General features: G+C 41.6%; 1 protein-coding gene across 1 annotated transcript in view; it reads left to right on the plus strand.

Moving 5' to 3' along the window:
* The first annotated feature begins 1,227 nt into the window (after positions 1–1,227).
* Positions 1,228–12,477, plus strand: part of ntrk1 (neurotrophic tyrosine kinase, receptor, type 1) — a 44,615-nt gene continuing 33,365 nt past the window's right edge. Inside the window, exons 1-2 of the mRNA XM_053327387.1 lie at positions 1,228–1,289; positions 2,028–2,970. Of these exons, the coding sequence (XP_053183362.1) occupies positions 2,756–2,970 (215 nt within the window). The 5' untranslated portion in view covers positions 1,228–1,289; positions 2,028–2,755. The remainder of the gene's footprint in view (positions 1,290–2,027; positions 2,971–12,477) is intronic.

Here is a 12,477-nt window from a genome sequence, read left to right on the forward strand (position 1 = left end):
TTCACACAATAACGTAACGTAGCGTTAGCTACTTTAGCTAAACAAGAAACTTACCCGAATATTGTGACAATAGTGTGACTCAGTTCAACAAGAGCTGGAAAGAGCAGGACGTGACCGATCTGTTAATCACACCTGTCAATCAAAGCCCACACAGCAGACATCAAAGCTACTATTAGTCTTCAAATCAATGGAGCAATCATTTCCAAAATGACCACCAGCACACTTATTAAATGCAACCCATAATGACTTGGGGGGGGAAGAACTCACTCAGTATTTCCAGAGCGAAGTTGATGTGTTTTTTTGTTTTTTTAATAGGAGTGATTTTGAGCCAGGGATGTTTTTGAAGCTAACCTTAGTAGCCCCTGATGAACCTCAAGCTGCGGGTAGCTGCTCATCGGTCACAATGGAGAATCTAAAAGAACTACACCAACTTTATCTAGACTCCTTGAATTTGAAATGAAATCACTTCACCACCAAATACAGCTGGGAAATTAAAGAAAGTGGTAATAAGAACATAAACCTGTTAACCTGATCTCATTTGCATGTTTGTTTTGTACAATTACGCTTAGATGCTGTCAGTTACCCCTACCAGGAAATGCAACCCCCATTCAGTGTTTCATCTCTTAACTGCTGTCTGAACTCTCAAACACTTTTCCTGTGAATAAGCGCCTTGTCCCCCCCCCCCCCCCACACTATCTGCTGAGCTAAGACCAAAAAAAAAAGGGCGTTAAAAGGAAGAGTAATTAAGCACCCAGATACTCCTGACGACAGCAGCAAAAATGGCTATTCAGCTTATGGCCAGTAATTGTGGTCAGTCATTCTGCACTATGACCTTACTCATGTGCAGAATGACTGAGAGGAATGGGGGTGGGGCACAATATTTGTCCCATGGGTAAAAAATGGCTCCACTCATGTAAAGACTATATGTGTGATGGATAGCCCCAGGTCTCTGCAGCAGGTTAATGCAAACAGTTACAGGATTAGAGGCTCTATCAGTAGACTTCACCTGCTGCTAGTATGCTTTCACTTTACTTATAAGCTCATATTGTTCCATGAAGAGATGGTACATGGTTTGGAAATGTTTCAGTTTCTACTGAAGCAAAGGAAAGCCAAGTCAAGCAGATATAACTGCATGCTCTGTGACTCTGTGCTGTGTTTGTATTGTGACTCTTTGTGAACTTTGGACTCACCTTTTATTGAGAATTTCACAATGTGTAGCAGATGCTGATCAGACTCAATAGGAAAGGTCAGATATGGTGTACTCATAAAGGAGAAGATACAGCAACGAGGTGAGTGTGTCAGTGTGTGTAAAGTGGGCTTGTGTTTATTAACAGACAATGTGTATCTGGATTTGAGATCATGGGGGTGTGACGGTACGGGGGACTCGAGGGCTATCACTTGCAAGGTGACTGACAGGAGAGTCAAGTTAACACTATCACAATTTTAATAATATATATATATTTTTTTAGGATTACTTGATATTAAGATTATGTTTTTTGTATTTCTACGACAAAACTTTTATAAAGATGAGTTTTAAAAGCCAGATTAAAGCAATGTGATATGTATTTTCATTATGGCGTATTTTAAATAGATGAATTAGACACCAATTTGCCTGGGACAGTTGGTTACACTTTTGTCACCCTCAGCTTGTGGGTCATATCAGTCCCTCAAGAGTCTCCCAGGTGTTTACATCTGTGCCTCTTAAAATACTCAAACTAAATCAACAACCTTTTAACCAAGTGAATCATGACTCTGCTACTGCATAGCCTATTTTGTAAATCAAATTCAAATGGATTTCAGTGTCACATGGCTAATTTTTCATGCTTGTATAAATCAGAAGGTAAATCAGACGTGTGACACTAACACAGTGTGTTTGTTCACCTGTAGCAAGAGAGATAATGTTGATGTCAGTTATACTTGTGAGACTAACAGCACAATTTTTTCCTGCTGTGAAACTCAGGGACCTATAATCTTTTTCTTTCTTTTCCTATCATTAAATCCTGCTGGGAATTCACAATGTTGAACAGCTTATAACCAATAGTGTGGCTCCTGCCCCCCCTCCTCTTTCCTACCATTAAATTCATCACTGACCTCCTAAGTCTCAACAATCACGAACCTTCCAACAATCAATTCTCCCAGGACCAGAGAGATCCATCTATCCATCCGTGCAGCAGGATGTTGTTACAGTTGTATTAGTGTGAGTGTGAGAGCGCTACTGCATGCATCCAGGGACCCAGGAGCCCTGACTTCTTGGCACTGCTTGCACCTCGAGCCACTGGTGGGACAGCACACACTCTCACCCGGGGGGCAGATGAGATCTCCATCACCATATCCCATCTCTTCCTCTCATCATCATCAACACACACCCTTCACCCCAACCCCTCCCTCTTCCCCCTCTCGCTTTCTGAGGTGTCTGGTGACTCTGGCCCCTGTTATCTTGCCCCTCCCTTCATCGTAGAAGAGAGGAAGAGAGAGGGAGAAAGAGAGAGGCTGCAGCCCACCACCACCATGTCCCCTGAGGCCCCTTGCCTGCCTGCCTGCCTGCCCCTCCTGCTGCTCAGTACAGCTGTGGCTCAGCACCAGACCCTAACCAGCTGGGATCTCAAGCCTGCCAGAGAGCCAAGAGAAGAGCCACTGTGTGAGAAAGCTCCTCACCACTTTTCACTTGCTCTTCATTAGGTGAACCATAGAGACACTTACTCCAACTGCAGCTGCCAAACCTCTCTGCTGGTCCTGAGAAGATCCTCTTTTGAGCATGGCTGTGGCAGAGGGCGCAGCTTCGTTGGCAGGACCCCTGGCCCTGGCACTGCCCCTTGTGCTCACCCTGTTCAGCCTGGCACCGGCACCCACCTTGGGAGGATGCCCATCAGCTTGCCGGTGCTCTTTCGCCATGCTGCAGTGCCTGGAGCTCGATGGTATCACTAGCATCCCGGCACTGGCGCCACAAGAGAGTGAGAACGTGACAGAGATGTGAGTATGATTTCCTCTGTGTCACCTGCTCTGCATGTGCCTCTAAGTAAGCATGAGTGTATTCAGCTTATCAATCTGGGTTTGTGTTGAATGTGTTCGAAGTGTCTCAGCGGCAGAGTTTTACAAGTGGATTCATATCTGATCTGACGTATCATCTTAGGAAAACATTTTCTGATAATTTGGGTTTGGTCCAATTTTTTAGAAGAGCATGTTCAGTCCAGTTGTTGAAGCAGCAATCGTAGGAATTACTCTACAGTCATTTGTAAGGTTTTCTGAATGAGTGATATAAAAATAAGTAAGTAAGTCTCTGGTTAAAAAAAACATGGAGTAGAACCATATTGTCCAAAGTTGTGCTACTACAAAGTTGCTTTCCATTTTTTTTTACTATGAACAAGTGCTTCTTGGTGTGTAAAGTTCTCTTTTTCTCTTTGTTCAAAGTTGGATTGCAGATATGCCTTTGTTTGTTATTATTCAGTACAGTCAGATTCATGTTAATATGAAATCTGTGGTCCGTTTCCATAGCATGTAGATCCTTTGTTCTCATCATTGGCCAAATCAAGTTGCTGCTCTATAACCTTTATTTGTTTGGATGTGAAGTAAATCCACTGCTGTTTGAGATACATTAGCTTGGCAGTAATTCAGTCACCCTGGTTATTGGAAATCAATTGTAGAATGGTACTGACAATAACTGGCATAGAGTGATGGGAACTGAGGTCCTATCATGCAGTGTGTCTCAGTGTGGCCTCTGTGTCACAGAGAGCGGAGCAGGTGGAACAAAATTCAGGAGCTGCCAGGCAGACTGGATCAAAAGCAAGTATGGAAACTCAACTAGAGACTATGAGACAGAAACAGGAAAACTGAACAGACCATTCAATGACAGGCTGAACTTAAATCCTAATACTAAGAGGAGAGAAAGTGCAGGTGATTGGCGGAGAAGCTCAGGTGAAGAGAGTGAGGTGAAGAGAGGCCCTGTTCATACTGATACATTTTCCTTTTAAAACACACTTTTGCTATGTTTGCCTAAGGTCCACACTACACCAGCATTTTCAAGCCCCTGAAATGGAGATTATAGTTATAGTGGAGATAGTTTGAAAACTCACTGCATTTTAGTCTGGATGGGCGGAAACAGAGATTTTTGTAAATTATTTCAATAATAAGTGCAGCTTGATAGGTCTGACGCACGGACTGTGTGGATGTGTCCATGTACATCTGCTATTTTGGTGCATGTATGTGCAGCAGCACAAAGTGCAAAATGTCTGAGTGAAAGTGACTAAAGAGGTGGTGTGGTGGGGTGTGGTGATTATACTCATAGCTAGTCACATCACTGCTGTCATACCTCTGAAACAGCTGTGCCAATCACAGTTAAACATGACAAATGGAAAGCTTTCTTAAGAAAAATGTCTGGGTGGTTCTAAGCATCATGACACAAATCTGCACCCAAAGACTTATGAAGTAGTTTTTTTCATCAGTTATAATAATATACAATGATAGAAATAAAAGATAAAGACATGGGTAAAGCTTTTTATATAGCAATCATTCTAATGTATCTCACTTTGAACACGGTTGCATTGTTTAGTAATTAATGTTACACTGCAGCAGTTGCACTGCAATGTCTTTCAAGGAGAAGCTACTTTTGCTTAAAAGAAAGTTGTAAAAGAGGTTGATGAGTTCTGCTAACCTGACATTGAGTATCAGGTTATAACTGACCAGTCTGATGGGAGCTGAGGTGCATGTGTGATTATACTGTGTCAACCTGGGGCCTGTACTAGGAAGACTGAAAAAGTAATTAATGGCTGATGAGGTCTAAGTTATCTTATTATTATCATTAGAGCCAATTAAAAGTGTGCTGATTATTTTTCTAGTAAAAGGCAATGTGTTGGTTTTTATTTTTCTCATATTATTTGTGTGTGTAAAATCACACTGTCAGCTGCTAAATTTATCATCATTAGAAAGTTTGGAAAACTAAAATGTTTCCACTGACCTATAAAATATATACTGCTCTTCTACTTGTCACTTTATTGTTACTCAGGATGTTTGTCCATGTCATGATCCTGTAGGAGTCAGTGGGTGGTAGGGATTGTTGACAGGTGATCCTCTTCCAAAGCAGTTCAGTTCATAGCAGTTCAGCACTAGTTACCATGGTGATGTACCCCTGTAAGAAGTGAACCATTGTCGTAGGACTGAAAACCCCAGAGTAACCTCGCTAACCCCAAATCCCTCTTCAGCGTACAAACCCCAGGTGTCATCAGGTGATTTGATGAAGGTAAGCACAGTGGACAGCAGTGCGTAACCATATCAACCCAGCTGCCTTAAGATGCTGCAGGGATTTAATGAACTGAGGGAGAAGCTTTAGTACAAACAACTGTGGACAACACATACTGTACTGTACAAATCACCCACGTTCATTCATAGGTCAATGCAGACTGATCTACTGACTATCAGTGTTAGGGGTTAGGGTGTTTGTGTTTTCAGGTGCCTTACTCTGGATGGAGATTCATTTTGAGATGGTGTTGAAACATTAAAATGTGGACGGAGGTTGTTTTAATTTTAAAAATGCTAGTGTGGATGTAGCCTGAGAGCAGGGCAGGACTAAGGAGGCTTGATACAGGGCAGGTGTGGAGGGAAAAGCAGGCTGGGGAATAGTACATGAACACAGGACAGAAATGCTGAGTAAACACAAACCAAAAAAAACCCAGAAAACAAAATGAGACAGGTGATGCTATAAAATTAAATGTAGTTACAGCTGACATGAGATTAAGTAAAAGCAGTTATGTCTCAAAGTGTAAAGTGTAATTAAATGAACATAATATAGAAACCCAAATTCTTAACCTCTGAGGGAGGGGCATAAAGCCAGATAGATATTAAGGGTCTTCAAAAGATCTGAGCTTCTCTAAGAAAACCTGACAACCCAAGTTTTGGTGTTTATTTTTGTTCAAAGTATGTATCAGGTTTTTATTCTGATCATCTAGTCATGTTTTAAGTGGCTCTTTTTTTGTTAAAATTAATTGAAACTCATCCAAAAAAATACATGAAATGGAAAATCATCATCAAGGACCAATCCCATAAACTCTGAGACTTAAAGGTCTTACTGTTACTGTTTAACATCTTTTTATATACACTTCTATGAGATCATTCGATGTGTACTTTGATCAGTTATACAACCATTGTCATACCCAAGTAGATATAATACACAGTAGGTGCACACTGTCGCCTGCCCCCAATTAAACCAAAAATCCTAACATGGAAATGTCAAAGTTCCTCTTCATACTTCAGTTAATACAACACTATGGATTGTGTGTCAATTTCTGTCATTACAACACCCATCACATTATGAGGTCATTTTATATATCATTTCAACAAAACACTTTTATATCTCTGTTTAAAACATATTTACTTGAGTTTGAAACCAAACATTCAGTATTTAACATCCATATAGGAACCTACCATACAACATATGTGTTTACTAAGGCTTAAAATATCTATTCGCAATTATTTTGACTGCTATTGCAATTACCACATGATCTAGGATGTTAGAGGAAATTATAATTTTTTCATAATATTTTCTTTTTCATTGAAAAACATATCATGGGGTGATTTTTTTGGAGGGGGGGGGGGTCTGTACCTGTAGGTCATGACGTGTAGGACAAAGACATCTCTGCAGCACCAAAATATTTAATTTAATTTTTTTTTTTTTTTTTCAAGATTTGTTTTGGGCTTTTTCTCCTTTGATTATAGAGTAACTGGCAGAGAGGCCGACAGAAAACAAGGAGAGAAAGGGGAATGACCTGCAGCAAAGGTCCCTGACCAGATTTGAACCAGGGACATTGTGATTACAGTACATGGCATGCGCTCTAACAACTTGACCACCAGGCCCATGAATTTTTTAACACACATTTAGCCTTAAACAAAAATTGTGCCTCTTTTGATAATATTTTGATTCATTGTTGTAAAAAATGTGTGTGCGTTACTCATTTTTTGAGACTCAAAAGCAAATTCCTCTACTGATAAACGATCCGTTGACCTGCTTGCAACACTGAGGTTGTTCTGGCCTGATTTATGTTTCTTTGATGAGGTTTGACTGGTGCTCAAAAGAAGAAACAGAAAGCTGATGATGTTCACGTTGACGCTGTGCTTTGGAGGCTACTTTAGTTTAATGGAGGTTGCTCTTTACAGCCATACACATCAATTTTTTTATCATCATATAGCTTGTGGACAGAAAATCAGCAGGAGAAATGTGTTTGAATTACACTCATCTAAGTTCCAAATGAACCGAGACTTTCAGTCAGCTGCAGCACGTCTGTTATTTAACATTGGCTTTTTAAAACTTTGCATGGAAAAAAAAGAAGTAGAAACTGACCACCTGTGATTGAAAGCAGTCTGCTGTATTATTATACAACCCACCATCAACTCCAACATGGAAAACTAAATGTCACTCTCTGCACCACCACGCTGTTCTCTCTTTGTTCCTGTCCACGGATCTGAGCAATTAGTACTTGTTAAGAAGGAACTACATTTGTGAAAGCTGTTTCGGTGGAGCAAGTCAATTTCCTGCCGCTTTTCTGCCTCTATTCACCTATACCCCACTCTCCTCCTCTCTCTTTTTTCTCTCTTTTCCACCTCTCTCTCTCTTACCTCATAGGTATGTCCTTGTACCGGCAGCTAAACATGTTTCGCAGAGCTCAGGGTGAGGCTTGACATTCTCTAAACCGTTCAATCAATAAGTGAGCAGGCCTTTCTCTGGTTCTGTTTACCGCGGTGCTCTACATGCCAGCAAACAACAACACTTCACTGTATTGGCAGTGCAAGGGAATACAGCCGATACACTGAGCAAACAAGGAGCCATTAACTGTGGAACAGGGCCCGAGATTCATCATATGCTGAGTTATAAATTCAATTTTGTGAATTGCCAGTCAATGCCCCCAGCCGGGAACAATAGATGATATACAACCCACTTGGCTCAATCCAATAAGTAAGGGCGATGGGTGATCCTGGGCCCACCTGCCCTGTAATCACATTATTGCTGTGTGGGTCAATCAGACATGAATAAAATGGTTTGTGTGCTGCAGTTGACAAACAGAGAAGTGGAAGGTTGAAACAATGCCACATGCTGCAATTGGCTGTCATCAAGTAGAAATTACTGCAGGTATTATTTAGTATACTCTACACAGGAAGTACCACTAAAAAAAATACCATAGTTCCATCTATCTATCTATCTATCTATCTATCTATCTGTCTATCTGTCTATCTGTCTAATCTGTAGTGATGCACATTTTGAGGAACTCTTTACATTTTATGCTATAGAGAAATATTTAAATTTATTTTAAGATTTTTACTCTCATTTACTTTTTAGATTAAGACTATACACAGTATTCCTGTGACGTTTTTTATAAAACATGATATATTGTCTCAGACTAAACTACCAAACTACTAACATTTAGGGATGTCTGATATTATCGCACCCCCGACTTTATAAATGTAATATCCAGTGCTTAATTTGTGAATCATAAGGTGCCGGAACGCAAAGTACATATGACAGCTCAGGGATGACGAGACGGGCACAGGTCCCGGAACATATACAGACAACGTACTGAAAACCACATGAAAATGCCCACTCACCACGCTGTGGGACTTACAAGCCTCAATTTCAAATAATATCCATGGTATGTTGTGACGATCATTTACAATTATTTTAGGCTATACTCCGCACAGCACAGGCCAATGCCCACATCACCACAGGTGGGACTTATAGTAGCCTACTATATAGTCAACAGGCAAACAAAGCTTTTACTAAAATCACACATATCTTCCATTATTATTATTCAAAGACTGGCACGGCGGCCTATTAATAGACAGTACACTCACCATATTTAGTTGTCGAAAACACCCCACATCACGAGCATGGCGCTGGACGTCCCACACTCCTCTCCGCTCAATGCCTCTCTTCCCCTTCTCAATCTTCCTGCTCCAAGCCAGCTGATGCCAGGGTTCCCACCTGTTGCTCCGGCTGTTGGTGGTCCACCTGGCTGACTGCTAGCACTGTAGCTGGCACCTGCTCCGGCTGGCGGTGAACCTGACCAGCTGCTGCACGATGTCAGCCTCCTGTCCCGGCTTGGCTAGCCGTTGGTGAACCCGGCTAGCTGTTGCCATGGTGCCAGCCTCTTGCCCCGGCTTGGCTAGCCGTTGGTGAACCCGGATAGCCGTTGGTGAACCAGGCTAGCCATTGGTGAACCCGGATAGTCGTTGGTGAACCAGGCTAGCCGTCGGTGAACCCGGCTAGCTGTTGCAACGCTAGCCTCCTGCTGCAGCCGGTTTTGACCGTCAACATGACCGCTGCAGCTGCCCTCATCGCCGCTTGTGGAGGCTTTTCTGACTCGTTTTGAAGTGTCATGCAACTCTTCCTTCTTTTTGAAAAAAGAAAAGTAAATTTAACCTCTTAATGCACGCTGTTCCGCCTACGGGACGGGAGGAGGTAGCGACACGTTGACATGTTTGCGTTGAAATGGCAACAGTTTTTTCCTCTCTGCTTGCTCCTAAGATGTGTGTCAGGGTTGTGGATTGTTGGCCCAGCTTTTCAGTGCGTCAACAGATCTCCGACTCTTTCAAATGACGTTAAATCTTAATAAACAACATGCAATTCTTGGGTTTTGTTCTGTAAATTAATATATGCATATTATTATTTTATTTTAAACATTTTTATATGTTTTTTTTTTTTATGAGAGGTACCGGATCTGCCCAAATGAGTACCGGAACACAGGGAGGCCAAAATTGAGAGTTGCCGGATCTTGTTCCGGTAGGATCCGGCACAAATTAACCCCTGGTAATATCGGGAAGTATCGGTATCGGGTTTTTATAACCGATGTTTGTTCTGTAGGCTTCAGCATTTCCGAGCCGGAATGAATGCAGCATGGGACGTTTACCGGCGCGCGATGACGTATACCAACAACAAGCTAGACTCGGGTTGCTAACCGTTGCTAATAGTGGCTAACAAGTTCATAGCGTCCACCGCCATATACACGAACACTACTCTGCTATGAAGCTGCAGCTGAGAGGACCGAGTGAGAGGACGTTCCTGTAAAGGTCCCACGGGAGCGTACCTATTTTCCCCGGGTCCTATGTTCCCCGATCGCGGCTATCTCGGTTGCTAGCTCAGCGGGTAACTCCGCTGTTAGCTCGGCGGCTAACTCGGCTGCTAATTCGGCTGCTAACTCAGTGGCTAACTCAACGGCTAACACAGCTAACTGGCTTAACTGTAGACAGGATAATCCCTATGTTCCCCGGTCACATACAAAGCTCGGAACATAGGGATGATCACGGTCCCACCTCCAGAAACAGGGCTTATGTCTGTGGTTTGGAACTATTTCCAAGTGTGTCCTGTGGATATAGTAAATTTGCAATGACTGCAAAGCAGCATAATAAGTGTGTCAGTGCCATATTGGCATCTTATTTTGCACAGACAGTGTTTAGCCATGTTGCATTTATGTATGCATCCAGTGGGGCATCACAATAAAATTAGGCATAATGTGTTAATTCCACAAAAGGAGATATGTTATGTTGTTATCTAACAGTTTTGGTGTAAAAAGCCTGCATATATCAGTATCGGGTGATATCGGTATCTGAAATTAAGAGTTGGGGAATATCAGATTACCTGCTTACATTGACACCAGGGCTGCAACTAATGATTATTTTTATTTTTGATTATTTTTCAGATTATTCATTTTGATTCATTAAATATCAGAAAATAGTAAGAATTTATTTTTCTTTGCTTGCTTGTTTTGACTAACCAACAATCAAAAACCCAAAGCTATTTAGATTTATAGTAACATATGACAAAAAAAACCCTGCAAATCCTCACATTTGAAAAGTTAAGTATGATTTATATTTTGTCTTGATAATTACTTTGACGATTAACTGATTATAAAATAGTTGCTGATTAATTTTCTGTTGATCAACTAATCATTGCAGCTCTACATTATGCATCCAGAAATCGCAAATATATTTAAATTTCAAAAGATGCATGATGTCTCCTAGGTCACTGCAAAGTTCATTCTCAGTGTTTCATGTTTCAGTCTCACATTTGTATAAGTTGTATACTTAACCACGGTTTGCTCCAAACTAGTTGCATTGTCACAAATCACGCATGTAGATAGTTACGCACCTTAAATGCAGAGCACTTTCCCCATTTGGCAGATGAATATGAAAACAGTCTTCTAGTGTCAAACTCTGCACATACATCATTCTGCACAGTGGAAGTCAAACGTCCAATTAAAGAAGCAAGAAGAAAAACACTTTTATTGAGTGAAGGGGGACTTTAAGTATCTGAATTTTCCCTTCATTCTTCACTTTTGAAATACATAACAGGCAGTTTCCTGGAAGATATCTTTACTCTGGTTTAGTTATTGACTGTTACTATACAACTGTCAAAAACACTCATTCAAACTCCAAACTGTTACTGTACTTTACTATTTTATGGTCATGTAGATCCCTATCGATCAGAGTAAGAAGCTGATCTTAAAGGGGATATCATAGAATAATGTATAAACTTAAAAAAATAAAATAATAACCTACAAAAATAATTCCTCTCAACCGTCACTTACGACCCACTAGAAGTGCGTAGTGATGTATTTATCTGCTCATACTTTCTTATAATTTTGCTGTGATCAGGTGGTTTGCGTTTCTGGATGTCCACCTTTTTAAGTAGTGGGTGTTGAGCTCCCAGCCAATACCAGCAGGCAGGGTGAGTTGTGGGACTAGTAGCATATCGACCAGATTACATCGCTGTCTCCAGTCTCTCTCTTCTGCTCCCCTCTGCTCTCTGTCTCTGTGTCATGGACGTACAAAGAGCAGCGGGTCTGTGTGTCTGCTTGACCGAGGGCGGGGCTTAGCTACACACAACAGCGCAGAGAGGCCGCAGTAGACAGGATGAAGCTCTGCATTCACACAAAATCTGGCAATGCAATATCTTCTCACAGGGTTGTAACAGAGGGGTGGTGTATTTATTTGTGCGTTAGATCCAGGCGGGGAGTTCCAGTCCTCTGAAAAGAAGCCAATGTGGAAGTAACTTAGAGCTGCATTCTATCAAAAGGCCACCAGGGGGCGACCGTCTCTATACAAGTCAATGGAGAATTCACCAATTTCTCACTTGATTTCTAACCTCAGTAAACGTTTTCAAAATGTGTTTATGGTCTCAATCGCTAGTTTAAAGCCTTCTTCAATGCAGTATGATGTTCATTTGGGACATTTTGGCCTCCCTGATTTTATATTTGACGATAAAGCAGGGTATGCATTAGGGCGTGACTACGTCCTGATTGACAGGTTGATTGACCAATGTCCTTGAGATCCAGCCCTTGCAACCAATCGCAGCCTCCCCGGGCCCCGCCCATACTTCCGTCCATGACTCCGCCTCATGCCCATATAAGTAGAATCCGTGTTTTTATTTTGCCCAGCATGCACCTGAAATTTTCAAGATGGCGCTGCCTAGATTCGATACTATTGGCTTCCGAGCAGCAG

This window comes from Scomber japonicus, chromosome 10 (genome assembly GCF_027409825.1).
Source record: "Scomber japonicus isolate fScoJap1 chromosome 10, fScoJap1.pri, whole genome shotgun sequence".
NCBI classification, from domain to species: Eukaryota; Metazoa; Chordata; class Actinopteri; order Scombriformes; family Scombridae; genus Scomber; species Scomber japonicus.